Consider the following 26,434-nt stretch of genomic DNA (forward strand, 5'->3'; position numbering starts at 1 on the left):
GACGGACACTCCATTAGGTAGGCGGCCATTTTCAGGTGGACCTAATGACAGGCCACTTCATTAGGGAAAAATCATGGCCAAAGCTTAAGTGAAAGTGAAAAGTGCCACACCTGCCCTCACCCCCACCTCCTGATTCTGGAGGTCAAATCTGGTCACCCTGCGATCACTCATTGGCGTCATTGTGGACATCATTTATGTGCACGTCAGCATGAAAGACTCAACAATTGTTCGTCTGGTTGTCATTATTGGGAACTTTATTGAATATCAACTAGAACAAGTCTGGGTGGATCAAAGTCTTGTCGTGACTTGATTTCTGTATGGGGAAAGGTCATGCAAAAAGCACACGTGAAAGTTAAATCAAGCAACTTTAGTGGCGCACTCGTGTGGAAAGTAATATTTGACATGAAATAAAGTACACAAGACTAAATAGTGTGTATATATAGCTAAGTCTATTTGAAACAGTTTCACCTGAAGTACGTGAAGTGATGTATTCCGTTTGGAAGGCTGTTGTTTTTATTTCAATGCCATCATCGTGCACATGGACAGCTTTTTAAGCTTCAAACATCAGTGACAGTGACAATGGAAATGGGAGTTGTATTTTAGAGAAACAGTATGCGAGGAGCTATGATGATGAACATCTAGTAATGTAGACTGAATTCAACATCCTTCCAGTGCATCTTGAATGGCAAACCAAAGCTGCATGTCGTAGCATTTTCACAACACTCGCTCGCTTGCTCGCTGCGTTAGTAAGTGATAGTTCAGTTCTCATATGCCGCAGTTACTAATTCAGACAAATAGCTGTGAGAGTTGTGCGCTTCATCCAAAAGCAACGCTATCACGGGTTGTTGTTCCTCTAATGACAAAGACATAGTCTCGTGGACCTTCAGTGCGACACCATTTGGTTCATTCTCGGACCTGCCGCAGCGATGACAAGAGGGAGGGCAGCAGATTGAGGGCGGGTCGGTTTTCCTCCACCCCCAGAGCTACTAAAGCACTGGCCAGGAGGGACGTGACTCTGGGCAGGGCCGGGGGCTGAGCTGGCATCACCTGCACAATCACAAAAGTTTGGTATAACATAACGTCCGCAGCTACTTTCTCACCTTTTCAACTTGATGACAATGGATGAGTCCATCGCGTCCTATGTAGAATGTGGAGAAAGCGTCATAGGACCTGTAAACAGACAAACAGACAGACAGACAGAAGCCATTCAGTCACAATGACGCGTATGGACGGACAGGACAAATTGATCTTTCAAATGAGTCTGCTGGTACCTGTACAGGTGGGATTTGTCTTTGCGGTAGAAGCGAAGCATCAGCGTCAGGAAGGGAAGGCCCCGGAGCCTCCAGCGAGCCTTAATGGTCCCGTCTTCCACGTGCTTGGTCAGTTTGAGCACCTCCAGCCGGACGTCGGTGAAATAGAACAGACACACCAGGCGCCACAGCGAAGTGCTGAGTCGGTAGATGGCACGTCCCCTGCAAGAGACGGACGGATGGGCCAGTCACAAAAGAAAAGAAATAAGGCAAGCTTCATGACTACCTGGTCTTGGTGTTGACAAGTCCGTTGATGAATTCAACGTCACGGGAGTACATGGTGTAGTCGTGATTCTTACAAAAGAAATTTGGAAGCTGTAAAACAACGGTTAAAAATAGCACGTATTACAAACAAAAGTACGAGGGTATGATTTGTTACCGGACGACGTGTCTCAATGCTCATAGTCAACCAGAAGAATGGAAACAATTTGAAAGAACGTGCAGCCCAATCAACTGGTAAGTCAACATTGAAGTTTGTTTGGCTCTCAAATAAAGCATCTTGCCCGCCTACCTCCGTCCTTAGTCTTTCATATGCCACGGCCAGCCTCTGCTCTCCTTCATTGTCTCTTTCATTTTGCGAGCCCTGTGTTGTGATGTCAGCATCACGAGCAGACACAGGGTTGGGTTGACAGGGAAACTCCTCCATCTTGTTTCTCTCCAGTCCAATACCCCGCCGAGAGTTGGGGCTGCCGTGGGCCGCGGCTTCTGTTCCCGGGGAATGGAAACAGTAAAACCGAGAGCCGTACACGAAGGGCGCGGGGCAGCTCTCGGCTTCAAAGAGGCTTCCGAAACAGCCGTGCTGTCTATTTGGGCCGTGCTCGCCGCTTCTCCCCAAGCTGCCGCCGCCGATGCTGATGTCATCCTCTCTGCTGCCGTCCACCGTTGTCAATAGGAAGGAAAAGTCAGAGGACTTGTGACTTCCCGGAGCCTCCGCTAGTCTGGTCTGAACAAAGAGCGGGATCTCCACCACGGTGCGCAGGCCGCTCCACTCGTTGGTCCGCACCAGAACGCACAGGCCGAGCGGCTCCTCCCAGTCGTCGTCCGGGTAAGCGGCCCCCCGCGGCCAGCTGGCGTGACGGAAGGGCTGCGACGCAGCCGCTCGCTTCACCGTCTGATATCTCGCGCACTTGGGCGACGTCAGGGCCCATGATGCGGTGGCGGCGGCACCGCTGAGAGGACGCGTCGGGCAGATCCGCCGCAAATCAATCGGCTGAAAGACACACACTGGAGTTGTCCGCCAAATGCCGTTGACTGTTGAAATTTGCAGACTGACCTGACTAACACTCCGGATGTGCTTGGTGATGGGCTGCCTTCTGCCATGGATGCGGACACAACCCACCCAGAAGGCAAGACCCCCTCTGCTGACGGCCATTCACCACACAAGGCCCCCCGCTCAGTATGTCACCATGACCCGCAGCACATAGACCACGGACCAACGAGCCTTGAAATTCTTCCCAAATCCGGCTGCGCTGCTCGTCCACCACCTGGAGAACCTATAAGACTTCGAGATTTCAAAGCTCTGTCGCTTGAATTTGGATTTTGCTTCATATTGGACTTTGTAGCAATTGCATGACAAGGATTGTGACAATGCCCAAAAAAAAAAAAGGCCTGGCTAAATCTTTTGTAACATTTGCACACACGATGGTCTGCAATGCCATTTCAAAGACTCGACTAGCTAGCACATGACATGCAGAAGAAAGACCACAAGCTTATAATAAGGACCGGCAGTGGCAGCTAAAATTCAATTAACCAGTCGGGAACAAACTACAACTGCTCTTCTCTTCTCTCCCGGTATGGGAGAGAAAAATTGAGAAGAAAAATCGAAAAAGGCCATGAGTTACGATTGTAGATTGATTCTAACGAAGCTATGTAATACGAGATTATAGTCATGGGACATCATCACGTAGACTGACAATATACATGTCAGTGGACAAGCTACATTCTGGCGACTTGGACGCCAAATGCAAAGTCAAATGCAACATTTCTTACACGCAACTGAATCGTCATGAAAGTAGCATCAAGTGTTGCCAAATATTTCCATTGCATTATTTGCCCCAAATGGGCCCAAACAGTCAATTTCCTCTAAATAAGGTCGCCTCCATCTTTTAGCCACAATATTGACATTACTTGGCATATGCCGGTTGGCTAACGCTAGCAAGCTACCGGCCGGGACAGTCAAATGCTATGCTAACTAGCAGCGAGCTAGTCCTGGCCAGACAAACGTTAGCGTCACGTTAGCTTCATTTGATGGAATCATTTCATAATACATCGGCCGACATGTGCACTCTTCACATATAAGGTACAATACGGTGTTCTTACGTACGGCTAACTTACACAAGTGACATCCACTCTTGTGTGCTGTGTGCCCTTGCCAGTCCAAACACGCCTGCCTCGCAGGATGACGTACGCTATATCTTCACGGACTGTGGGCAAATTGCAATACCCGAGTTTCGCATTTCGAGTGCTGTACGTTTTTGCAGCGAAAACGACTACAAGTCTGACAATGTAGACAAGGTAAGGTGTGTGTCATAACGCTGGCTTTTCAACTTCGACTACGACTTGATCAAATTGTCTTTGATGTCTTTGACGTTGACGGAACGTACCATCCATCGTTGCTCGGTCTGCACGGAGGTGTGTTTGGGGATGTCGGAAATCAAAACTCTTCTGGCATCTTCTATCTGTCTAGAACGGCACCCAACGCGAATAAGAAATTCACCCGGAAGGCAAATAATAGGGGAATAATCATTCATGGATGCAACTACCAGTAGACCTTTTTTTTTCTTTTTTTTTCTCCACGCAATAAAATGGACGTCTTCAATGTAAGCTTCTCTTTGCTGTCATCTTTCTCCCAAGTCCATGATTTCTCTTCTTATATTTTCCAAGCAGTCATCCAATGACTCGCTGTGCCCCAATTTCAAATAAGCCATCAAGCAATGATAGTTTAACATTTTTAATAGTGTACAAAATAATTCAACAGAAAAATATGACCACATGAACATGTATTGTAGACAGCGTTACAGTACAATCAATGAACCTGTCATAAAAAAGGGCACCTGTTTTTGACATTTATCCAAATAAAACACCAAGGGGAAAAAGTCCCACAAGAGACAAAGGTCATTGTTTTCACAGAAAACACACACACACACCATAGCTGACCTGCAGAATGCTTCATCATAATACTGACATTCAAACCTCTCTTTCGGAGTTTAAGATGGAGAGGAGTTCAGAGGTCGGTCACTTGCTGTATCGGCAGACTCATGGTTGATTCGTAATTTGCTCCAAACATAAGCGGAAATAAAAGATTTGCATCATCTTTAGCACAATGTTTTACCAGCGGCTACGGGCAAGGAGTGGCATTTTTCCTCGCTTCTTCGGGATCAACTTTCATTCGTCATTTCAATCGAGTTGTTCAAGCTCAATCATCATTTGTGGCATCGTTTGATTTAGCATTTCATTTTAAAGTGCTGCCGAGGAATCGGGCAAGGAGAAAACGACGCTGCTGAAAGGCAACTGGAGCCCAGCGGAGGGAAATTACGTTGGAGCAAGGTGCCGATGGTGACGGGCAGACATAGTGGCAAAAAGCGGGAAACTTTCAGTCGTACTGTTAAAAACAGTGATCATGTCATCACGCTGCAGTGTAGAAGAGGGCGGCGCTCAGCTCAGTGTCCGTGCTGGTTGTTTGGGGGGAAGGGCGGTCCATTGACACCGGGGTGGTAAAAAGCACAGTTGCTCTCGTACCGGCAGTTTCCCTTCATCATGAAATGGCGACAAACGGGCCGCATGGACATGTCTATTTGAGGAAGAGACAAAACCGAATCAGTGAGTTGGACCAATCAAGTGGTGCGCGGCGCGTACGTACCATTCATATTGTGTCCTCCTCTCGGCCCCCCTCGTCCTCGGCCCCGAAAGCCCGGCTCTCCTCCTCGGCCCCTTCCTCCCCGGTGGAAATGGCCTCCTCGGTGGGGGCCGCCTCTCATGGAGTCGTCTCCCCAGTAGTTGCCGTTATCCCCGCGGCCCTGCCCCGGCGGACCCGGCGGCCCCATCATACGTGGCGGCGGTGGGCCTCCGCCGCTGTTGAATGGCGGCCCGTGATTATGAGGCGGCGGGGGGTGGTTGAAGCGGGGGCCGCCTGGAGGCATGTTAGGTGGGAAGCCACTGTTCATGGGCATCTGCATGTGCATGTTGTTCATATTGTTCATGGGACTGTGACCCAGCAGACTCGGGTTGACTGCGTTCACAAGAGAAGAAAAACAAATCAAGTGAGTGGGAGGGAGGGAGGGAGGGAGGGAGGGAGGGAGAAAGCAAGGAAGGCATACATGACGACGACATTTCCACGACTTTCTATGCCCTTCGAGATTGCTTGATTTTGGCTGCTGCTAACAAATGTGCACATTTAGCTGGATGATTGTCAAAGTTGCGACGTGATCAGGAGGCCTGAAGGATTGGGAGACATTTCTTTTCACATTCAAGACATCTCAGGGCGCCTTTACCTGGTGCAGGTCCCTGGTTCTGGTTGTGCGTCTGCTGTAGGGAACCCAGAAGTTGTTTAATCTTATCCGAGAAGTCCGGCTGCTTGATGAGGTCTTCGGTCGATTGGTTGCTAGAAGCGCCCTAAAGACAGACAGACAGACAGACACACAGCTTTGATGAGTTGCAGCAAAATAAAGTACACTGGTCTGATGAAACTTTGGGCTCTTTGGGCACCTTGACAAATGGCTCTTGACTCTGACCTTGAACCAAAACAAACTAGCATCTTGAATCAACAATTGGATGCTTCTACCTTTTTCAATAAACGTGTCAAATTGTTCAACATGTGGACATTTGAACTCTTCTGACCCGTACTTTTGTTTCCCTCTTGCCTCCACGGAAACGACATTTCATCTTATTTACAATTGGAGCTTTCTTGTTGTTTTGAAATAATATCGGTGACGATTGTTGTGACAAATTCATTTCCCTCGTCAGATGTCAACGATTGGCACGGTCTCCCTAGGGGTGATTGCATTTGACTTGCACAGATAGGGCAAAAGATTGCATAGGACCTACGAAGCTGTTTCAAATGAGTAAATCAAACAGATGAAAAAGCTTTATTTGACTGTAGACAAATGCTCCCAGTGTGCCGTAGTCATGTACCATGATAGACGTGAGCAGCTCCTGTACGTTGACGGCCGGTGTGACCGGATTGCTGACAGTGTTTGTGGTCTGAGGGCTACGCGAATTGCTGTTGAGGTTGCCCATCAGGTTGGCCAGGACAGGCGGCAGTTTGGAGCCCTCGTTTTGGCCCAGGGCTGGAACCTGCTGAGATGTGTCCATGGGCTCGGGGTAGCTATCGTCCGGGACTGAAGAGTCCTACGCAAATTGAAGGAGGAGGGAGGGAGGGAGGTCATTTGTTGTCAAAACAAATAAGCCAAGAGATTCCTTTGGATTTTGGTACTGACCTCATCCAGGGGAATGAGTCGAGGGGGCATAGGTTCATAAGGCTCTGGGTCTGGCTCGTGCGGAGTGTCGGGTACACTAATCAAAAAGACAAGCACGTCTAGACTTCAAAAGACAACTGGACAAAGCAGCCCGTTCGTTCGTTCGTTCGTTCGTTCGATCGATCATAGCCTCCTCCCTCCTGTGTCTGCACCGTCATTAACTTCGCCCGACAGAATTGAAAATGAGGTCAAAACAAAAGACAAGGGTGATGACCGACAGACCGTCCCACCTACCTCTCTTTACTGAGGAAGAGCTCCTGTAAGATTCCCATCTCACGGTCCCGCTGGGTAAGCTTTTCGGTGCTGTTGGAGCCAGGAATGACCAGACTGCCAGGTAATGTCAGCGGTCTGGGGAGCGTCCAGGGGACCCTCTCCTCCATAGCGTCGTGAGAAAGCCGTCGGGCCATCTCGAACGTCTGTCGATCCATCATCAACTCCCGTTTGGCCGCCTCACCAAAGTCCTTCACCTTATTGACATTGACTAGGAGAGGGAATGGTTGAGTCAGTCGCTCGTATTTACACATGCGATACACGGCGGCGGCAGGTGTGGTTTGTACCTCGCTCCGTCTCATCCAGGTCAAAATAGAAATAATGTTTGAGATTATCTTCCTGAGCCCAGTGAACAGTCTTCTTTTTCTTGCCCTTCTTAGTCAGGTCTTCTTCCCCACGAGGTTCTGACAGAGCATTGGGTTTGTCTCCTGCAAAATACAAAGCGCAATTTCAATTGGTCTCTCATTTATTGGACTTCCTGACGTGTGTGTGCATAGAGCCAGACTCACCGGTGTCCATGGAGTCCGAGTCTTCAGTGGGCACGGGGGTCCCGGGCCGATCTGGCTCCTGATTTTCATCGGTAGCGTTTGAAGAAAGAGTCTCTGGAGATGTTGGTTTGCCAGAAGATGAGGAATATGTAGATTGTTTACCGTCAAATGGATTTGTCTGGGAGATTAAAAAGTGCGTTATTAGGAGAACAGACATTTTGCCGACACAGGTCTGAGGTTTTTCTCATGGGGATTGCTTGATCATATTTACACGAGTCGACCTTTTCTTAATTTCCTTGATCGATTTGGTGTCCGAAAAGCTACCTTATTTGAGGTCGGGGACACAGCCTTGGCGCTAGAGGGTGAAGTAGCTGCAGGCTTCTTTTTCTTGATCTTGATTCCAGGCACTGGAGCTGAGTTGAGCGCGTCAAGGAACCCTGTACACTCCATGGCTGCAGACATTGGGTCAAAGAGAGTACACTCAACATTTTGGACACTATAGGAAAGTGTGACCTCACATTAAATTCAAACCACAATATCGTTAGCAGCTCGGTAAACTGCACTTATCGACCAATATTTTGATTTATTTTATATATACACTTACGTTGTGCTGGAATGATCTTGACTTTAATTTCTTTGGTAGAGTTGGACGGCGTGTTTAGAGGTTTGTATTTCTTCTCAAGAGGAGGGTTATCAAATGGACCAGAACTGTTCAGAGTAAAAAAAAAAAAAAAGAGGAGAGGAGAGCGTGAAGTTACTGCCACTGACCACTGGATGGCTGCAGAGAGCAAAGTGCATCTTGACTGCCATGGCGCCGCGCTCATTCTTCTTGCCGGTCAACGCTGGTCCGTTTTGAAAACAAAATGAACTTAGTACAACGTACCTTAACCTCTTGAGGACTGGAGGCTTGATGTTGTACTTGTCACCCAGTTGGGGAGCAGCCGGGCTTTTCTTTGTGGGGGCAGGGTTTGGAGTGTCCATCTCTAGACCTACAAAAGCATTCTCATGAGTACTTCAGCTAAGTACATACATCATCAGGTGTTTCAATGGCTCACCTATGGAGCGGATTTTTGCATGACTCGGGGCATGCGCTTTAGCCTTGTCTTTCTTTTTCTCATCCTCTGCACTCTTGTCCTTCACCTCTCTGAGTGGGACCTTGCCATCTTCTTTCTTTTTCTTCTTATCTACACATTGAGTATATAGAGAGCATTTGAGGATGACAGCAAAAAGAAAGAGCCATTGATCAAAGAGTAAAGGGTCCATACCACCGGGACTGCCGGCATTGCTCGATACACTCTGGGATCGAATTGTTGCCATCCAGCCGTCGACGAGCACAGACGCCAACTTCCTCAATTCTAAAATGAAGATTGAAGATTACGCATCGGGTCCGACCTCCTCGAAACAAAAAAAGACAACTGACCTTCAGTCTCTGCGCTTTTACACAGTTGCTTTACCAGCTTAGCTGTGTTGTTCTGTGGAGAAAAGTCATATGGGAAAAAATGAGGCACGAGCCAATTCAAATGACATTTTGCACTCAACAAACAATATAGACAGTATTATATTCTTAACTTTTCAAAACTGGTTTTCCTTTGGTCTGTACCTGTTTGAGATGGTCCACTTTGAGAGGCAACTTTTGCAGAGTGAGGAGAATAAGCTGCAGCAGAGGCGAATTGTTGGTGGTTTTCGAGTACGTGAGCCACGAATTCAGCAGCCTGTAGCCACCGACTCGGATGAATCTAAATAAAGGGAGGGAGGAGAATGTTTGAGGTGGTCACTGATGCTGGATAGCTATGGTGTCAAATAAATACCAAAATCAATCAATTCAAGTCAGTCTGTAAATAAGACAACTGTGGGGTGCCTTAAGCCTTGCGCAAACGAGTAGAAGGTTGTGCAATTACAGCTGAGTCTCATCACACCAACAAAACTTACCTGTTGAGAACATCATGTGATTTTGTATGAAGTAGGATGTTCAAGTACATACACCGACTGACCATCTTGGCAGACGCTTTCATTAGGCTGTGCAGAAAATATGCAAACGTTAAAGCCCTTTGCAAAAGGCTACCTGGAAAAAGACATTGAAAGGCTTAAATTGCTCACCTGAACATCTTTGGTACTCCCTCCAAGCTGCAGAGTCCCCCATCCTTCCCGAGTAGAACCTCTACTCCCTTCAAAATCTGTTTGGGGTCCACTGGCACCCCCTCCATTTTTCTGAAAAACAAACCTCAAGCAGTTAAGACATGACAGTCGGGCAATGTGTATGGTGTGGGTTATTTTTTTTTTTTTAATAATTCAGAATTAATTATTTATTTTTGGGGGGCTTCTATATAACTGAGGGGCTGCTCAACAGACCTGAATGGCATCCTTGCAAAACTTTACTTTTCACCATTAAACCAAAGAAACTCAACAGTCCACTTTGGATTTTCCACACAATAAATTGCAACTTGACTACAGCACTCCGCCAACAGATGCATCCGCAGTCACATCAGTAGGAGACTACAACAAACCGAGCGACTGACTGACCGACTGGTCAGCAAACAATTCCGCAATAGAACATGTACTGCCTCATACTTGAGCGCTGTTGCACGCTGCTGGCACGACCTCTAGTTGCAGAGACAGCAGAAGGGCCGGCCGATGAGTGTCCCAGAGCACCAGAATGGCTCCTCTCTGGACCTTGCAGGGCATTTGGACCGACCGATATGTGCTTCTGTGAAAATTGGACTACTTTTTGATTTTCTAAACTACATTCGTTTCCCACTTACTCATAAGTATGAACACATTTTCATCGCACATGCATGTCAAAAATCAAATGACTAATACTGATCGCATATGAAGTTAAAACTAGGAATATAATACTTGTGCAAATGCTATTCTTTTTAATCCGCTCAATGTGGTTCATGGTTTGTAATTACACAAACATTAGACATTACTTTCATTACCAAAGAGCAAGTCATTATTTGAAGTTACTTTGGATGACTATATACTTACATTCCGTCAAGGGCCTACAAATATGTCATGTAATTCAATCAACATTGTACAAGTGTGTGCAATTATACAATAAAGACATTGCATTATTTGAAAGGTATGGGGGGGGGGTACTGGGTTGTGCACTTTTTTTCCCATGTTTGTTCATTTTGACAAGTGATTTTGATACGTGCATAACTTGCCTCTAGAAGATAATTGTAAATGCATTGGTGTGAGGAATCAGTTTGGTCTTACCGGTTTAAATGTCGAAGTAGACGTTTTATATAGTCTCAGAACTCCACAACACTGCAAATAATTCAAAGCCTGTAAGTGGCACAGTTGTTACACATGTACACAAACAAAGAGCCTGCAACATTACACAGAAACTTGGGAACAATTGTGTATCACTGGGAGACAAACTATCACCTAAGAAAGTTCGTATCAAGGGTGGGCTGGGGGTGGGGGAGAGATTGAGCTAATAATCCTTTTTCGTTCTCTAAATACAGCCAGACATACCGTAGGGGAGGGGCAGTAAGCTCCTCCGCCAATGCAAGCCCCTCCTCACTTTTAACCCCTGCGACGCCAGACTAGCGCTGTTAGCATGGAAAACGCTCAATGGGGGCGGACGGGGGACGTGTAGGCTAGAACAAAGCTCGAACAAGCTGAAAAGGGGCAAAACCGCTGTGGCTTGCTTTACGGGTTTTAACGAAGAAAACTCCAAAATGCTCCGTAAAAAACAAAAAAAAACAGAACAGCAAGCCAATTGTCCACAATTTAAACAACTCCGAAATGTTTGTGTTACGAAAGACCACTCGTCTTCAGTCATCCCGCAATCTTTATCCACAGATTGCCCAGTGCGGGATTTGGTGGGATCCCCTGTGCTATTATCATCGTCAACGAAACCAACACTGTGCTTCGTCAAACGTCCATCAATCCTCAGTCTAATGCAATCTTTATGTGTAGATTGCGGTGCGGTTCAGTTCCGTGGAGCAGCCCCTACAAAAGCCCGGCAGGCAAAAAGTCCGACTTCATTGGTTATTAGTTTCCTAAACAAACACGGCAATCTTTATGATCAGATTGCTTATAGATATCACTATTCCTCGATTTGAAAATGGATTAGCCCACCTCGTCTCACACACGAAGAAACGGAGACTTGTGTCACCGTCCACATTCATGTGTGAGCTCATGCTAAACAGAAGGCTAGGCTATGCTACGTTGCGGCGGCTGCTAGCCAACTACCGCAAAATAGCCAATACGATTACTTTAAAGTACCACTACCAAGTCGACGTTCTGCATTCTTATTCAAACTAAATGCCCTCAACGTTTAAGTCATAACACATTGTGCTTTTCGGGCACTTATTTCGTTTATATAAAAAAACATATCAACTTTGATGGCTTTAATACCTGCTTCAAAATTTCTAATGGGTGGGGCTTTGGTAGCTAAAAGCTAGCCTTTTCCTTCAAGAACAAACTGGAGGCAAAAATAGTAATCAGATGTCCATTACTTGAAGAAAAAATATCAATTTGGGTGGTTGGTCGAAGTCCTCGACGGTTGAGTCTTCGGGAAAACGAATTGAAACCTGAAAAAGTACACAAGAAAAAGCATCTTAGTTGACACTAGAGGTGAAAATTCGCCCCTTAAGCGCAAGCAACCTTTTAGTGAATATTCGGGGGGGGATTTCACCTTCAAAAACGACAAATGTGTGCACGAATTTTCTGACGTCTTCACTTACCTTTGACCAAATCCAGGAATGAGCGAGAAGAGGAGGGACTTAGTTTTTATACGTTGTGACGTTTTTTGCGTCACCGCCGGGTTTTTTTCACCTCAAAATGGCTGACGAACGACCTTGTTCCTGTGCTCCAAAGGCGTAATGGCGAATCACGCCGTTTTTCGACGTTGGTGTCCAAATACCATCAGCGTACTCCTAATAATTCACATTTTTCGGAACAGCGTTTAGAAAACGACATATCTATACAATATGATTCACATTTCACTGGAACATAAACGTCCTAAAACAAGTATACTTCAACTGTTTGACGTCCTTAAAATGGCGGCTGCTTCGTGACTGGCACGCTGTACCCGCAGACGTGTATCCATGAACCGTCTCAGTGACATGAGGTCAAAATAAAAACCAATAACATGCTTCAAACAAACATAAAAAACCACAAACATTACGAGGCGCTTTCTCGGAATAACACTAATATCATTTTCTATTAGAACGTCCAAGATAATCTGTTCGGCATTGTGCAGACAATGCAGTAATGAAAAAAGACCAATAGGCGGCGGTCATTTTTGCAATCCGCCATCAAGACTTCTAACCTTTCACCTTACTACGAGCGAAAATGGCTGCCTCCGTCCAAAACGTTGTAAGGGCAGCGGTCCGCATCTCGCCTTCAATTTTCTATCCATTGCCACAATTTAAGGTATGCGATGAGCTGGTAGTCTGACAGTTGGTCTTTTCTTCAATAAGAACTTTTATTTGTCAACGCAGGCTGATCAGTAGCCATTCGTGTAGTCAGCTAACAACGATCTTGACGACACAGAAAACAAGCCCCCAAATATTGTCCGTATATTTTGTGTGATCCCACTTTGTTTTACAGAGGATATCTCTGAGAATCAGTCCAGCTATTCGGCCACTTGCACTTCCAAGCCACTCCTTCTGCCAAGCAGTGACACAGCAGGATGAGGCTGCGACCAAGGAAACCGAGGCACTGTCTCGCTACAAAGACAGACCGTGGGATTATCTGGAGAGTGAAGGTATCTCCCATATACACGAGGGTGATCTCCCCCCTCAATAGACACTTATCACTAAATCAAATCTCCCTGGCAGAGTACATTGAGAGGTACGGAGCCCATCCAGTATGGGCGGGTTACAGGAGGAACCACAAAGGAGGCATTCCCCCACAGAAGACTCGCAAGACCTGCATTGTAATGTGTTTTGAATGTATTTGTAAGAATCTTTTGTGTTCGTTCAGTACACAGCTGCCACTTAAATCTAAAACGTATTGGGTTTGTTTAGAGAGGAGACAAGATATGTGGAAACCCCTGTCCAATATGTCGAGATCCACATGTGATTATTCATCATCAGGTGACTTGAACGTTTTAAACATTTCAAATCGGTATTGGCGACCAACAAGCTGTACAACTGAACGCCATACTTCTCGTGCCATCTGGCGCTTGCAGTTTATTTGATTGCTAAGATAGCGAATGTTTTTTTGTTTTTTTTCCCCTCCACAGAACGTGAAGCTGTTGCAGCAGTTCATCAGCCCCCACACCGGTGTGGTATATGATCCTACTCGAACTGGTAAGGCACAAGCCGTGGGGTGGAAATGGACGGTTCCTGGATATTTATGAATAAAGATCCTAGATTGGCTCACTCTTCTGATTTTTACAGGTGTGTGTATGAAACAGCAGAAGAAGCTGACTGTAGCAATCAACACTGCACGAGATCATGGTATGTTTGTTGTCAACCTCATTACAGCTGAACAGTGAATTCAATTCAATCAAATCAGCCCTGCAATGTTCCAATGATAAAGGTTGCAATTGACTGCTTGATTTATTGACACTTATCAGATGAACTTTATCGTTTCAGGCTTTCTTTCCTTTCAGATTCCCTATGTGGATTTTGCAGGCGAAGATTACTCCAATTGCCACGATGCTGTGGCTTTCACACCGCCCGCTGCTTCTTTAACGTCCGGTGACGACTGGTATAAATGGTATGGTGAAATCACACCGGACGAGAAGGAAGTTGCTAAAGTCAGGAAGACCTATAAGGCTTATCTAAAGCCAGGCACGTAATTGACGCCATTTCTGCCACTTTGTCTAGGGTCAGTGAAATAAGCATGGGAATCTGTTCCAGTGAAACAATAAATCCAAGTTGGAAAAAACGGGTTTATTTTGTGTTCTTGGCATGATATAAAGTCCTTTTTGATAAGAATTGGATGCCAGGCAGGGGCTGTTTTTCCACAAAGAAAATGGAGCAAGAAACCAATCTGAAAGGGATAGATAGCTAGCTAGCTAGCTAGGGGAGCGACACGTTCTGCCCACAACTGCTCGAGGTGGCCGATCACGGGTTAACCTTATTGACCACGGTCTCGCCGAGGGACTCGAGAACTTCTCGCTTGTAGTCGTCAAAGTCGCCGTCGATCTGGTTGACCGAGTAATCTTCCACCACCCACAGCTGGCACTGAGTTTCAGTGATGAGACGGGCGTCGTGACTCACTATGATCACAGCTGGGCAAGAGAAGATGGACATGAAGATGCGGTTGACTTACGCAATGGTGCTATATAATGCTGTCTATTTGCACACAAGTCACTTTTAGATCATGCCCCACCCTATTCCACATACCTCCTTTGTATTCATTGATGGCCTCTGATAAAGCATCAATAGACTCAATATCCAGATTGTTGGTGGGTTCATCCTGGAAGAGCAGATAGGCCAAGACTTCAGTTTGCGCAAAAGGCTCACCCCGACTTTATCTTACCAAGATGAGGACATCTGGCTGGCGGCAGGATAGTTCAGCAAACACAACGCGAGCTTTCTGACCACCTATGGGAAAGAAAAGCATCAGAGCACTTCTGTATGTGTCTATCTGCATCCCAATTGAAAGTCAGGAGGCGTGTTTTGCCATTGCACATTCATACCAGACAGTTTGGAGATTTGAATGGTGTGCGCGTGGCTCTCCAGGCCAAAACGTCCCAGGCACTTCCTGCCATCCTGATAGGGGAGGTTGAAGTTCCTCATCAGGTACTCTGTGGGGTTCTCCTCCATGTTCAACTGATCTGCATACTGCTGGTTGAAGAAGCCAATTTTCTGCAAGCATATGCGCGTGTGCGTCATGTCCACGAGCGTTTTGCTGCCCCGTCCCTCATGACACAATCTCCCCTCATGGGATCGATAAAGTAGTGTACATAGCAACTTTTTTTCATAGCTTTGTATTCAACCCCAAAAAATAGAACCTGACTTACCAATCGATGATTCTTCCTCATCTCACCCTTCGTCTGCAAAACAAGTAGTACGTGTCGTGTCACTGGGGATAGCCGTATTCATTATGAGCCAATGAAACTTTGACAAAAGTCAACATACGTACAGGATTTAATTTCCCGTTGAGCAGCAACAGCAATGTGCTCTTCCCAACACCATTTGGGCCAACGATACAAACTGCAGGGAGTCAGAAATTCAAGTCTAGCCTCAATCTGTCATTTACATCTACAAGAATGGGTTGCTGCTTCTGTGAATTAAAACACAATGTGCGGCCTTTTTTTTTTTAACACAAGTTGTGGCAAAATCTCACTTCTGGATTCCATGTCGATTCCAAAGTCGACATTCCTGAAGAGTGGCTTGTGGCCATCATAGGAGAAATCAACACCTGGAATAGATGAAGGTCCTCAGTTAGCCGTAGTAGGCTACGTACGTACGTAGCGTCAGCCCGATGATTGAAATACGTATCGAAACCTTCTTACTATGCAGGCCCAAAATGGGTGGCGAAAGAGGAGGAGGGTTTGGAAAGGTGAACTTGACAGTGTACTCTTTGGGCCGCTTCAGCAGTTCCGTGGCCTCGTGGCTCTCCTCTTCCTGACCCCCCTTCTTCTTGCCTTTCTGTTGTTTTCTGGTGAGCACTTCTTTTGTCTGCTTCTCCTGAACAAATCATAAAAGTTGTGAGCAATCTTAGCACTCCAGACGTTCAGATTCAAACTCACAGCTTGTTTGGTGGACTTGCCACCAGCCTTCAGGTCCTTCAGTTTCTTCTCCTGCTTGTCATATTGTTTCTGGAGCTCCTTTTGCTTCTGGACATACATTTTTTTGAAGGTCACTATAAAAAGAAACGTCGGCTTCGTCAAGATGGTCTTAATTGGAGCCATTCAGATTCTTCATTGCCTCCTAATGAACCAACCCTATGGAACATTGGAGCCAATAAGTGATAGTAGAAATACTTACAGTAGTTGCCTCTGTAGTAGTAGAGTTTCTGGTTGTCCAAGTGCATGATGTCAGTGCACACGTCATCGAGGAAACTTTGGTCGTGGGAAACTATGAGCAGGGTTTTCTTCCAGCCTTGAAGATAGCTGGAAGGGACGGAAAACCTTTAGCTGAGACGCCATTCTAAAATCGAACGAATGAAACGTGCGTGCGTGCTATTTCGATTTGACAAGATCCTTGACAGACACTTCATTTTGGTTAGTGACGGGAGCAATCTGTCCCAAAAGAATGATCATTCCCACTTGAAGTATTATGTAAAGTTTGACCTCAGTAACATTGGATGCCACTTACTGCAAAGCATTTCAGAATAAGGAAACAAGAGGCGTACTTGTTGAGCCAGATGACGGCATTCAGGTCCAGGTGGTTGGTGGGTTCGTCAAGCATCAGTAAGGTGGGCTCCATGAACAGAGCCCTGTGGAAAATGTGTTGGCCATCAATAAGTCTGATCAGTTGGCACCAAGCGGGCTGAGGTCTGTCTACCTCACCTGGCAAGCGAAACTCTCATTCTCCAACCTCCCGAGAACCTTTTGGTGGGTCTGTTCTGCATCTCGGGGGTAAAGGACAAGCCGGCCAGGATCCTTCTCGCTTTGGCTTCGGCCGCCGCGGCTCCGATCACCCTCAGCTCCTCATAGACCTGAGGGCAGGGAGGCAGATTGCAATCCAGGCTGGACATGGCCGGAGTTCCGCTCAGGCACCATTGTTAAGCCCTGGCTCACCTTGTCCAGTCTGTCCGCCACACTGTCCTCTCCCTTCTCCAGACGAGCCTGAAGCTGCTTCTCCTCCTGGAGCAGCTTCAGGCGGCGAGTGTCGGCTTTCAACACCGCCTGGACTGCCGGCGTGTCGTCAGCCACCACCTCTGAATGCACCGGCACGTGTGAATGGCACTGAGCGCAGATGAGCGCGAGAACATTTCTTACCTTGCTCGCAAAGCAACACGTCGATGTTGGGGGGAATGCTCAGGGCTCTGTTGGCTATGTGCTTCAGCAACGTGGTCTTCCCTTTGCTGGAAGAAAACAGTGGCTTCATGCAGCAAAGGACGGATGGATGGATTGATTCCGATTCATATACGACCTCGTTCAAAGGAAAAGCACTTCAATGTACCCGTTTGGTCCGACCAAACCATATCTCCTTCCCGCCACTATGAGGAGATCGGCGTTGACAAAAAGCTCTTTGCCGTGAGCCGAAATGCTGAACCTCTCCAGCTACGAAACACACAAAGAGGGAAAGTCCGAATTTGTTGAGGAAGCCGATGATCTCCCAATCGACCAACCTTGATGTCAGACGCGTTCTCAAGCATGGCCTGTCTGGAGGACATTTCAGCTTGGGAAATGGAGAAATCCCCTTCCAAGGCATTCTGGGCACGGAGACTTGCCACTTGACGCTCATACTCCATCTATGAAAAAACGTGGATGCGCATATACATGAGACTCAAACAACAGAAAGAAAGAAAGATTCATCAGACAAATGCGATTTGGAGTCAACGTCGATGTTTTTCGTCAAATATTTTGCCATCGTAGAATATGAAATCCATACCATTTTTTTCTTCTTCTTTTTCTCCTTCTTGCTAAGGTTAGAAAAGGGATCATCGTCCTGCTGCTGTTTGGCCTGCTCGGCGATGACATCTTCAGCACTCTGCTTTGACCAAAACAAATGTTTGAAGCGCAGCAGCAGCAGCAGCAGCAGCAGCAGCAGCAGCAGCAGCAGCAGCAGCAGCAAACGACGAGCCAAAGCCACCTCAAGCGCGTACGAACCATCATCATGTCGTCATCGTCACTGTTATCTCCCTCGTCTTCATCATGATGCCATTTCTCGGCCGGTGTCTTTTTCTACAGGGATGTTTCAAATTAGCGCCTTAGTGGAATCGTGACAATTAACGAGGGCGGGGGGCATATTTTACGTACAATTGCTTTCATTTTGTCCTTGGGTTTCTCGTCCTCATCGTTCTCTGGTAACTACAAAGGAAAATGTAAACACAAACACTTGTAAGGAGAAATTAGCAGGTAAAACAAAAACCAAAGCACCTAATTGCAAAGGCATGAATCCAAAATTGTCACACACACACACACACAATGATGATAGCTGGGCATGCAAAAAAGCAATTAGGAGTGGAAAAAAAGAAGACTTTGAATTTAGGAAAGCCCAAATGAGAGCACCCGCAGAGCACCCACCTTCACCTTAGCTTTAGCTTTCTCTTTTTTCTTGCCCTTCTCAGCCTCCTGTATCCAAGACGCACACACTGTAGCGTTATTCTCCCCAAATCATCATCATTGATTTACATTTGATTGCGCATACTATATCATGAACAAAAACTTTATGCCTACCTTTTTGACTAGTTCACCTTGCTGGTCCAAATCCGAGTTGTCTTCCTCACCACTCGTACCCTGGCTGAGAGCTGCAAAAATGTTACCACCCTGAAGGACAACACAAATGACTTGGTGGCATGCGAAGAAGAGTCACTGACAACGGTGGTGGCAAGAGACAATGGCAAACCTTGTTCTTCTTGTTTCCTTTCTTGGGGGCGACAACTGTGGGGGGACACAGAGGCACTTTTCATAAGAACTGGGAGGACTAAATCTGACAGAACAACTTGTCTTCATACCAGGTTCATCTTCTTCATCGCTGGCTTGCGCCGAGAGCTTTTTAAGCTTCAGCATGACATCTTCATCGCTGTCATTGCCCGCATCTTCACCTTTGTCTTTACGGCGGTCCTTTTTCTTTTTATGAGGCTGAAAAGAAGAAATCCACTCTGAGTGTGTGTTTGGAAAAGCAAAGCACATTTCCTTCTCATTGATTTCCCAACACAATCTACTCTGGGCATAGATCACCTGTTTTGCATCTTTTGCAGGAACCTTAGCTTCTTTTTCAGGTTTCTCCTCTGTCTGGAGTTCCTCAAAAAACTAAAGGAAACCACCAATTGTAGTAAATCAAAGAAGGCCAAGCGAGACAAATGTCAGCAATTCAACTATGAATATGTCGATGAAGGAGTACTCACACTTTTTTTCCCCTTTTTATCTTTCTTCCCCTTTTTCACCGCTTTTTCTGTGGGATGAAAGAGCATTGGAAGTCAACATTGGACAAGGAGGGAAATGCTTTGGACAGTGGCAATTTTGAAAAAAGTACGTATCTCAATACTGGTAAAGAGATTTGAATACCAATTAAGAGAACTTTTGGTGACACCAATACAGATCTGTATTTCTAGCTAAGTACATCCATCATCTATACCTCTTGTTTGTTTGTTTGTTTGTTTGTTTGTTTGTTTGTTTGTTTGTTTGTTTTTCTTCGCTAATTCATTTCTGAACTCAAGTGTCATTGCCCAGCATTGCATCATTTTCATGACGCGTCAGATGGCGTCAGATGGCTGACCTCAGTTCACGCCACATCTATCTCAACACAATGTGTTCTTCAAATAGCGATTGGGCTTGAAAACACCAAATTGACTCAAATTGGTGCTTCGGGTACCGCCGCCGCCACCAGCTGCTAGCTTGGCTACCTAGCCCACCCTACCTAATGACATTTTTTTTCCTGACCTGTTGTAGGTTGCTCTTCATCGCCCACCCACTCTGCTTCTTCTTGTCCTTTCTTAGGCATATTGTTTCGTAATCTGACAATTGAATCAAATGTCGTAGGCAACACCGGTATCGGAGGCAAAAAATAAATGAAAATGTCATGCGGGCCAGAAGAGTTGAGATACTTTCTTCTTCGGCGTCTTACTTTTCTTCTTCGGTAGCGAGCAAACTAGGGAAAATTGTGAATAGCGCCAACTTGTGGACTGGAATGTGAATGGAAATAGCTCAAATGCAGCAGGCCGCCTGACGGACGGACGGAAGGACGGACGGACGGAAGCCTAGCTTAAAAGTAGTGCATCAGGCATTTTGGTTCTTGTGTATCAACGCAACATTACATGCATGTTGCTCATTGCTTTTGGTTTTCAGGAATGGAGGGCATACGATTGGACCCCAAAGTGATTATGAAGGCCGGGGATTTCCAATTGGGAAAAGATGGCGGACTTTGATTAGGTGGCGCTCACTTTCTCTTGTGGTAATAGCAACTCTGTTCAATTTCTCTTTAGAGTGATGACATTTCGAACGAGATGCAGACCTCATGTTTTTTTTTCTTTATTAATGGAATGTAGTTTTGTGAGAAAAAAAAATCATCCTTACCACAGCCTCATGGAAGCATCTACTGAGATGGTCAATCGCTGCATGTACCTGGAAATTCTACTTCACACCAAATGCCATTATATTTTTAGCAGCTAGGGCTCATGTCCACTTTATACAGTTCATATATATTCCACATTTTATTGACGTCAGCCTCATTGAGTCCAAATTCTAAATGCGACTGACTATGTCAACATAAAAAGCTGTTTCACTAATTCAGGGTGTTTGATGCCACCGACCGTCCTTCATGTACGCAAGCAGGATCTTAAAGCTTGCCAACCAACAAGGCGGGCGTGTGTGTGTGTGCGTGTTAGTGTGTGTGTGTGTGTGTGTGCGTGCGCGCGCGCGTGCGTCATCGTCAGATCCGTGTTGTCAGGGCAGGGTTGAGTGCAGCTGGTGAATGCGAGGGTCCGATAGGAGTAGCCTTTAACCCTGCCCTCTACTTCAAATATTGACCCTATTGCTGTGCCAACAACACACATTGATGGAGAGGAGGAGGAGCTACTCCATGGATGGATGGATGGATGGATGGATGGATGGATGGATGGATGGATGGATGGATGGATGGATGGATGGATGGATGGATGGATGGATGGATGGATTTCCAAGTGGTGATTGCACTATATATAAAAAAGCTTCATCACATTTGATCAGCGTAATCCTGCAAACTGCCAAAGTTTTTCCTGTTTTACAATTTCTACTATAAAAGAGGATATTAAAACAACATTTGAACTGTGAACACTCATGTCGTTTTTCCATGTAGAGGTATGAACAAGAAAGAGGACATCCTGTCCCGTCCCGTCCTGTCCCGTCCTGTCCCGTCCTGTCCCTCTGTCCTTTGGTCGTTTGTGCGGGCTGGAGAGCCCTTTCGGCTGTCGAGGGGCCCGACGGAGAAAGCCAACAAAGCAGCTATTGATATGGAGCGGGTCGCGCCCATGGGACACACGCGGCGCAATCCATTCCATTCACGGTAGCTGCAGGTGTAACAGACTGGTGTCCAAATACTTTTGTTCATGAAGTGCGTGTTTCTGCTTTCCGGCCAATCACATCGCGCCCAGTCATCGTATGTTCTATTTGAGTGGTACGATTTAAAAAGGAACTTGTGCACGTGCACGTATTTGCTTCCCGCCTCCTCAAATGAACAAAAGCAGAAGAAGTGCCAAATGCAGATATCAAATGTATTTTCGATGGAGAATATTTTGTTTGGTGGTTGAGGCAGTCCGGCGCGGAGGTAGGTGGTGACAGGAGGCGGAAAGGGCGGGACCGTGGGCGGACAGCTAGGTATTTAAATATACAGCAGGTAAGAGGGTATAACCAGGAGATCCTGGAACAGTCATCCGGCTGAGCAAGCAGGCACAGGTAAGAAAAATGAGGTTATCTACATTTGAACTACTCTGTTCTTATCTAGAAAGTTGAAACTCTGCAAAGGCAATTCTAAAAACCACGTCTTGGTATTTCTTTCAAGTCTCTTCCAGTAACCTTGCAAAGATGATCAAAACGTCCCTGTCGCTCCTCTTGGTGCTTGTCGCTGCGTCCTTTACGTTTGGCAAATATACCCCCAAGACAGGCAAGAGGGTCCCTCAGACTCTGTCCAGAGGTAAATGGTGGAAAATGGTCAACAGCAAAAAAAAAAAAAAAAAAAGGCAAGACACTGTGATTTTCTTTCTTCCCATTTCATCCAGGATGGGGTGATCAGTTGATCTGGGCTCAGACGTACGAGGAAGGACTGTACTGGGCCAGGTCAAGGTAAGAAATGGATTGTCAATTTGTGCTGTCACGAGCTTGACCTAACTCCCCCTCCATTCCATTCCACTCCCCCTTCAAGGAACAAACCCTTGATGGTCCTCTTTCACCTGGACGACTGTCCACACAGCCAGGGTAAGTTCCAAAACATTCTCTTGAAACAAGCCCCAAGACTCTTTCAACTCTTTGTTGATTCTCCCTGCAGCACTGAAGAAAGTGTTTGCGGAGGACATTGAGCTCCAAAAAATCCTTGATGAGGATTTTGTTGTACTCAACTTGGTGGTAAGTGGCACAGTCTGACATGTAAGTCCAATTTAAAATGGTGAAGAATGAAGGTTGTTTTATTTTTGCACAGTATGAGACCACAGACAAACATCTCTCCCCAGACGGACAGTATGTTCCCAGAATCATTTTTGTTGGTAAGACATCAATTTCAGCTGTCAGAAACAGATTTGTTGATCCATTTAGCTGAATGTCTTTTGCTTTTGCAATGCGGCAGACCCCTCCATGACGGTGAGGGCCGACGTGACCGGTCGCTACGCCAACCGCATGTACGCCTACGAACCAAACGACGTCAAACTATGTGAGATGAAACCCTGCTGGCGTCAAATTGCCATGAGGGGCGTCCAATGTAAGCGTCTCTCTTCTTCTCTTAGTGATAAGCAACATGAAGAAGGCCAAGAAACTCCTCAAGTCGGAGCTTTGAAGCCCAAGATGCCCTCAACAGTTAGCAGCGGAAGGACCTTCTTCTTCTTCTTCACTGAAATGCTCCTCTTTCCCACATTGTCTTTGAAATAAAATGGAAAAGGTTGACCATTTCAAGTGCTAGATAATTGCTATTTGTTCAAACTCACTATGGACTATTTACAATTCGCGCAGGCGTGACCACCACATCATCCTAACAGTCCATGCATTTTGGAGGGGGTCCGCTCCTCAAAACAATAAGAGTAGAGCATCTTTTACTCCTTGCGTGTTTTATTGTGGTTGGACAGTACAGTCTAAGTCTCGGATGCTTTACACAATCTCCAGTGCGCTTATTTACAAAAGTCATGGACAGAGGAAGCAGTCGGAAGCAGGGCAAGATGGCAAAGTCTCAAGACATATTGCGCTTCTTTCATTCCACTTTTGCAGACATGCTGGAAAGAATACAAGAAGAAGAAGAAGAAGAAGAAGAAGAAGAATGCGTGTTTTGTGCAGCTTATTGCATTCGGTGTTTGGAATCATCTGGCCATCTACTTTGTGGTTAAACAGCACAACGTTCTGAACAAAATGGATTGTAGTGACAGCAAACGCTCAGACACAAAAGCGCAATCTCCACAAAGAGGCATTTCAGTTCTCCTGGTGAAAAATCAAATCACATTGCCGCATATTTACAGGTGAAGGAGGTCGAAATACGACTGAAGATGCTTTCAGAGGAACGCGCTGGGGTTTGCTCGGGGGTCCTTCTGGTTCCTGTAGCGGTACGTCAGCCACACGCCCACAATCTGACGGACGGCAGGCAGGACACAATGTATCCCGTCATATTGGATATTTGTAGGGGGCTACTTCCTACTTACCTCAGTCAAAGTGAAAAAGAGCCCAGTCCCTCCTACAAAACGCAGGATTTCATCCGCGTGTTCCCGGATCTTATCGGCGCACGGCAGACAGGAGTGATTGGGGAAACAAGCCTGCAGGAGAGCACAAAGCTGAAAGCCCACTCAGTGGACGGACGGACGGGCGGGCAAGAAACCAAACGTACGGCACGGCAGGTGGCGTTGAGGTCAACCTGTCGGAAGCCGCAGCAGTTGAGCGTCTTCTCCACGTCTTTTTGAGTGCTGCGGGAGTTATTCCAGCCCACCTCCAGCAGATGATCCTGGGAAAGCGCGTCGGCCGTCCGTCGAGTCAGATGCATGGCGAGTCAAAAAGAAAATGGCCATCTCAATACAGCGTGGGATGAACCCAGCCACCGTGTATGTTTTGGAATGCGGGAGGAAGGGCACAGGAAGACATGAGAACTCAGAACAGGAAGGCTGGAGCCAAAGCCAGAGCCAAAGCCAAAGCCTCAGCAAGCGTCACCGGCTTTTCATTCAATTTGTCAGCTCACCTGTTGCTCTTTGTTGATCGCCAGACAGGCACTGGAAATAGAGAACTGCACGATAAACACCACAAATAGGATGATCATGTACTGAGAGTCAGAGTCAAGGAGTCGTCCCAAACAACAACACAATTGCAAACTCTTTGAAATGGCACAGGGGGGAGGAGCCTTTGAACGCAAATGAGGACACCCACTTGGAACAAGCCTGCCTGCCTTCCATTTGTATACCTTAAGGATACAAAGAAGAGGAGGACCTGATGGTGCTTCACGGCACCGATGAGACCAGCCAGAGCCACAAAGAAGAGGAAGACGCCAACTCCGATGACGCCGCCCACTACCTGGAAACTGGAGACCAGACCGAACCACTTCCCCCACGCCGCGATTCCGATCATCAGCAGGCTCACCATCTGCACGATAGAGAAAGAATGTGGGCTTCCGGCTCCTACTAGAGGCCCAAGAAAATGTTTCGCACCTTATTTGTGCATCAATCAGACTCTCTTCAGTGGAATGATTTGCATCTCGCCACTTGCTTTGTTCAAGCGGACGGATGACAAGTCAAACATGTCGGCAGCGACTAAGGTCTTTGTATTCTCCATGTGTCAATTGAACCCACAGCGAGCTCGCGAGAAAGTGTGACTCTTCCAGGTGACCGTTCCCAGCAAGTGCAATGTCCACGCCGAGAGTTTAGGTGAAGTCATAATGGAGCTCCCTTTGAACCCAGCCAGCAGCCAAGTGGCACAGCAGATACGCAGCTGTTTATCTCCCCGCTGCGGGGCTGGCCGGGGCTTGTTCTCAAGGTTTTCTCGCTGGCTCCACGAGAACGATACTGCCAATTGTAACCTACGTGACCACAATCGGCTGTCATTTGGAGCTAAAGCGTTGTTGTTGTTCTTACAAGCAACTTGCAGAGGGTGGCTGACATGGCAGACAATCAGAAAGAAGCCGGACATGCCCTGAAATTTCAATCAAAAGGAAGGAAATGATCGAAGGAGGCTGATTCCCGACAAAATAATAGACGACGAGCCAAGCGGCCTTTTTTGTCGCTTCCATAGTCACACAATGAACATCTGACAAGGTGAATAATTGATTCAGCAAGTGCGTGCGTGCGCGCGTGACGTCATCACAAGACCATTTCTATATTTACTCCTTCCAAGGAGAGGAACACGCGCATCGTTCGAAACTTCAGTCATGTAAAGATGCCATCCATCCATCCATCCATCCATCCATCCATCCATCCATCCATCCATCCATCCATCCATCCATCCATATGGTGCAGTGTGATGGATGATGTGTTGGATACTCACAACATAGAGGATGTTGAGCGCGCACAGGGAGTGCTTGGAGCAGGTGAATCCAGCGCAACCCATTTCGGACGGAGAAAGAAAGAAAGAAAGAAAGAAAGAAAGAAAGAAAGAAAGAAAGAAAGAAAGAAAGAAAGAAAGAAAGAAAGAAAGAAAGAAAGAAAGAAAGAAAGAAAGAAAGAAAGAAAGAAAGAAAGAAAGAAAGAAAGAAAGATGAAATAGGATGCCTCAATCAGGACAAGCATAAAGGTCTCAGCAGCAGCAGCGATGATCCCGCAGCCTCGCTCGAGCCGAGAAACGGTGCTCAGCGTTACGTGACGTCGTAGAGATGGAGAGGGTGGGAACAAAAACAGGAAGTGACTTTGGAATTCATTTCAAAGTCATTTCAATCGGACGACGCGCTAACTCAAATTGGAATCACAAAAACACATGCAAATGACCGAAATAAGGCTGAGAACCATTGAACATGCTCGTATAATAGATGTGATTACAACTATTGTGAGGACAGAATCACATAGCACAAGTCGACTGTAATCTTCCATGTCACAGCTTATAAATGAGATCAAATCACAGTTGGATTGAAAAAAAATGTTTAATTTAATTCACTCAAATGCCATCGTTTATACTAATTCCGTTTTTTGTAATCTGACATTTTCCTTCCCAAATAGTCTCTCTCTT

The 26,434-nt window shown here is 46.3% G+C and overlaps 6 protein-coding genes across 16 annotated transcripts; 2 read left to right on the forward strand and 4 right to left on the reverse strand.

The window, feature by feature from the left end:
- Nucleotides 1-231: 231 nt before the first annotated feature.
- c20h6orf136 (chromosome 20 C6orf136 homolog) lies at nt 232-3,879 on the reverse strand. 3 transcript variants are annotated; one of them, XM_085901505.1, is made up of 7 exons: nt 3,645-3,879; nt 2,584-2,803; nt 1,822-2,520; nt 1,537-1,604; nt 1,272-1,472; nt 1,101-1,170; nt 232-1,047 (listed from the first exon to the last, which is right to left on the reverse strand). In XM_085901505.1, exons 2-7 carry the CDS (start codon nt 2,680-2,682, stop codon nt 904-906), a joined length of 1,281 nt encoding a protein of 426 aa, XP_085757631.1. In that variant the 5' UTR covers nt 2,683-2,803; nt 3,645-3,879; the 3' UTR covers nt 232-903. The 3 variants fall into 3 exon arrangements, with proteins under 3 accessions (XP_085757631.1, XP_085757629.1, XP_085757630.1); XM_085901503.1 differs by having other exon boundaries at nt 1,537-1,625; nt 3,645-3,875; XM_085901504.1 differs by having other exon boundaries at nt 1,537-1,625; nt 2,584-2,811; nt 3,645-3,875.
- A 365-nt stretch (nt 3,880-4,244) lies between these two features.
- Nucleotides 4,245-12,738, reverse strand: ppp1r10 (protein phosphatase 1, regulatory subunit 10). Of its 6 annotated transcripts, none has more exons than XM_085900505.1 (20): nt 12,529-12,738; nt 12,237-12,428; nt 11,908-12,083; nt 9,640-9,750; nt 9,472-9,558; nt 9,143-9,278; nt 8,963-9,014; nt 8,808-8,897; nt 8,598-8,726; nt 8,426-8,531; nt 8,147-8,250; nt 7,867-7,994; nt 7,564-7,720; nt 7,342-7,482; nt 7,019-7,265; nt 6,746-6,821; nt 6,441-6,656; nt 5,801-5,921; nt 5,170-5,538; nt 4,245-5,100 (listed from the first exon to the last, which is right to left on the reverse strand). In XM_085900505.1, exons 4-20 carry the CDS (start codon nt 9,744-9,746, stop codon nt 4,970-4,972), a joined length of 2,397 nt encoding a protein of 798 aa, XP_085756631.1. In that variant the 5' UTR covers nt 9,747-9,750; nt 11,908-12,083; nt 12,237-12,428; nt 12,529-12,738; the 3' UTR covers nt 4,245-4,969. The 6 variants fall into 6 exon arrangements, with proteins under 6 accessions (XP_085756631.1, XP_085756633.1, XP_085756630.1 ...); XM_085900507.1 differs by lacking the exon at nt 12,529-12,738 and adding an exon at nt 10,759-11,499 and having other exon boundaries at nt 12,188-12,248; XM_085900504.1 differs by having other exon boundaries at nt 12,237-12,738.
- mrps18b (mitochondrial ribosomal protein S18B) lies at nt 12,366-14,391 on the forward strand. Its single transcript, XM_085900508.1, has 7 exons — nt 12,366-12,927; nt 13,105-13,261; nt 13,335-13,432; nt 13,524-13,592; nt 13,742-13,808; nt 13,899-13,958; nt 14,097-14,391. The coding sequence occupies exons 1-7, from the start codon at nt 12,847-12,849 to the stop codon at nt 14,300-14,302; spliced, it is 738 nt and encodes a 245-aa protein (XP_085756634.1). The 5' UTR covers nt 12,366-12,846; the 3' UTR covers nt 14,303-14,391.
- On the reverse strand, nt 14,382-20,220 carry abcf1 (ATP-binding cassette, sub-family F (GCN20), member 1). Of its 3 annotated transcripts, none has more exons than XM_085900499.1 (26): nt 20,009-20,220; nt 19,474-19,520; nt 19,307-19,378; nt 19,081-19,207; nt 18,972-19,006; nt 18,803-18,892; nt 18,656-18,697; nt 18,383-18,433; nt 18,233-18,307; nt 18,015-18,113; nt 17,752-17,874; nt 17,583-17,683; nt 17,399-17,484; nt 17,198-17,337; nt 16,967-17,115; nt 16,810-16,893; nt 16,443-16,567; nt 16,205-16,317; nt 15,968-16,142; nt 15,799-15,873; nt 15,595-15,665; nt 15,473-15,505; nt 15,149-15,317; nt 14,989-15,053; nt 14,853-14,925; nt 14,382-14,737 (listed from the first exon to the last, which is right to left on the reverse strand). In XM_085900499.1, exons 1-26 carry the CDS (start codon nt 20,067-20,069, stop codon nt 14,571-14,573), a joined length of 2,448 nt encoding a protein of 815 aa, XP_085756625.1. In that variant the 5' UTR covers nt 20,070-20,220; the 3' UTR covers nt 14,382-14,570. The 3 variants fall into 3 exon arrangements, with proteins under 3 accessions (XP_085756625.1, XP_085756624.1, XP_085756626.1); XM_085900498.1 differs by having other exon boundaries at nt 18,650-18,697; nt 20,009-20,219; XM_085900500.1 differs by lacking the exon at nt 18,656-18,697.
- An 81-nt stretch (nt 20,221-20,301) lies between these two features.
- Nucleotides 20,302-23,199, forward strand: agr2 (anterior gradient 2). Of its 2 annotated transcripts, XM_085900755.1 has the most exons (10): nt 20,302-20,336; nt 20,414-20,519; nt 21,402-21,997; nt 22,104-22,235; nt 22,321-22,384; nt 22,464-22,516; nt 22,587-22,663; nt 22,737-22,800; nt 22,881-22,964; nt 23,038-23,199. In XM_085900755.1, the coding sequence occupies exons 4-10, from the start codon at nt 22,127-22,129 to the stop codon at nt 23,085-23,087; spliced, it is 501 nt and encodes a 166-aa protein (XP_085756881.1). In that variant the 5' UTR covers nt 20,302-20,336; nt 20,414-20,519; nt 21,402-21,997; nt 22,104-22,126; the 3' UTR covers nt 23,088-23,199. The 2 variants fall into 2 exon arrangements, with proteins under 2 accessions (XP_085756881.1, XP_085756882.1); XM_085900756.1 differs by lacking the exon at nt 20,302-20,336 and having other exon boundaries at nt 20,411-20,519.
- A 153-nt stretch (nt 23,200-23,352) lies between these two features.
- On the reverse strand, nt 23,353-25,846 carry tspan13b (tetraspanin 13b). The gene is made up of 6 exons (XM_085900934.1): nt 25,760-25,846; nt 24,695-24,862; nt 24,465-24,545; nt 24,120-24,233; nt 23,938-24,048; nt 23,353-23,865 (listed from the first exon to the last, which is right to left on the reverse strand). The coding sequence occupies exons 1-6, from the start codon at nt 25,820-25,822 to the stop codon at nt 23,791-23,793; spliced, it is 612 nt and encodes a 203-aa protein (XP_085757060.1). The 5' UTR covers nt 25,823-25,846; the 3' UTR covers nt 23,353-23,790.
- Between the last annotated feature and the right edge of the window lie 588 nt (nt 25,847-26,434).

This window comes from Syngnathus leptorhynchus, chromosome 20 (genome assembly GCF_054491065.1).
Source record: "Syngnathus leptorhynchus isolate UIUO chromosome 20, UIUO_Slep, whole genome shotgun sequence".
In the NCBI taxonomy this organism is placed as follows: domain Eukaryota; kingdom Metazoa; phylum Chordata; class Actinopteri; order Syngnathiformes; family Syngnathidae; genus Syngnathus; species Syngnathus leptorhynchus.

Coding starts and splice junctions, on each gene's coding strand:
- c20h6orf136 (XM_085901503.1), bottom strand. CDS start 2,682: ATGGCCGTCAGCAGAGGGGGTCTTGCCTTCTGGGTGGGTTGTGTCCGC. Junction 2,521..2,583: donor ACATCCGGAGTGTTAGTCAG/GTCAGTCTGCAA, acceptor TGTGTCTTTCAG/CCGATTGATTTGCGGCGGAT. Junction 1,626..1,821: donor ATGAAAGACTAAGGACGGAG/GTAGGCGGGCAA, acceptor GTTGTTTTACAG/CTTCCAAATTTCTTTTGTAA.
- mrps18b (XM_085900508.1), top strand. CDS start 12,847: ATGGCTGCCTCCGTCCAAAACGTTGTAAGGGCAGCGGTCCGCATCTCG. Junction 13,262..13,334: donor GGATTATCTGGAGAGTGAAG/GTATCTCCCATA, acceptor TCTCCCTGGCAG/AGTACATTGAGAGGTACGGA. Junction 13,433..13,523: donor AGACTCGCAAGACCTGCATT/GTAATGTGTTTT, acceptor GGGTTTGTTTAG/AGAGGAGACAAGATATGTGG.
- tspan13b (XM_085900934.1), bottom strand. CDS start 25,822: ATGGGTTGCGCTGGATTCACCTGCTCCAAGCACTCCCTGTGCGCGCTC. Junction 24,863..25,759: donor CGCTCAACATCCTCTATGTT/GTGAGTATCCAA, acceptor TCTATCGTGCAG/ATGGTGAGCCTGCTGATGAT. Junction 24,049..24,119: donor TCAACGCCACCTGCCGTGCC/GTACGTTTGGTT, acceptor GCTCTCCTGCAG/GCTTGTTTCCCCAATCACTC.
- ppp1r10 (XM_085900505.1), bottom strand. CDS start 9,746: ATGGAGGGGGTGCCAGTGGACCCCAAACAGATTTTGAAGGGAGTAGAG. Junction 7,995..8,146: donor CAAGATCATTCCAGCACAAC/GTAAGTGTATAT, acceptor CAATGTCTGCAG/CCATGGAGTGTACAGGGTTC. Junction 7,266..7,341: donor CCTGGATGAGACGGAGCGAG/GTACAAACCACA, acceptor TCCCTCTCCTAG/TCAATGTCAATAAGGTGAAG.
- agr2 (XM_085900755.1), top strand. CDS start 22,127: ATGATCAAAACGTCCCTGTCGCTCCTCTTGGTGCTTGTCGCTGCGTCC. Junction 22,517..22,586: donor CGACTGTCCACACAGCCAGG/GTAAGTTCCAAA, acceptor TTCTCCCTGCAG/CACTGAAGAAAGTGTTTGCG. Junction 22,965..23,037: donor ACCAAACGACGTCAAACTAT/GTGAGATGAAAC, acceptor TTCTTCTCTTAG/TGATAAGCAACATGAAGAAG.
- abcf1 (XM_085900498.1), bottom strand. CDS start 20,069: ATGCCTAAGAAAGGACAAGAAGAAGCAGAGTGGGTGGGCGATGAAGAG. Junction 16,894..16,966: donor ATGAGAGTTTCGCTTGCCAG/GTGAGGTAGACA, acceptor CATTTTCCACAG/GGCTCTGTTCATGGAGCCCA. Junction 14,926..14,988: donor AGCCAGATGTCCTCATCTTG/GTAAGATAAAGT, acceptor CTGCTCTTCCAG/GATGAACCCACCAACAATCT.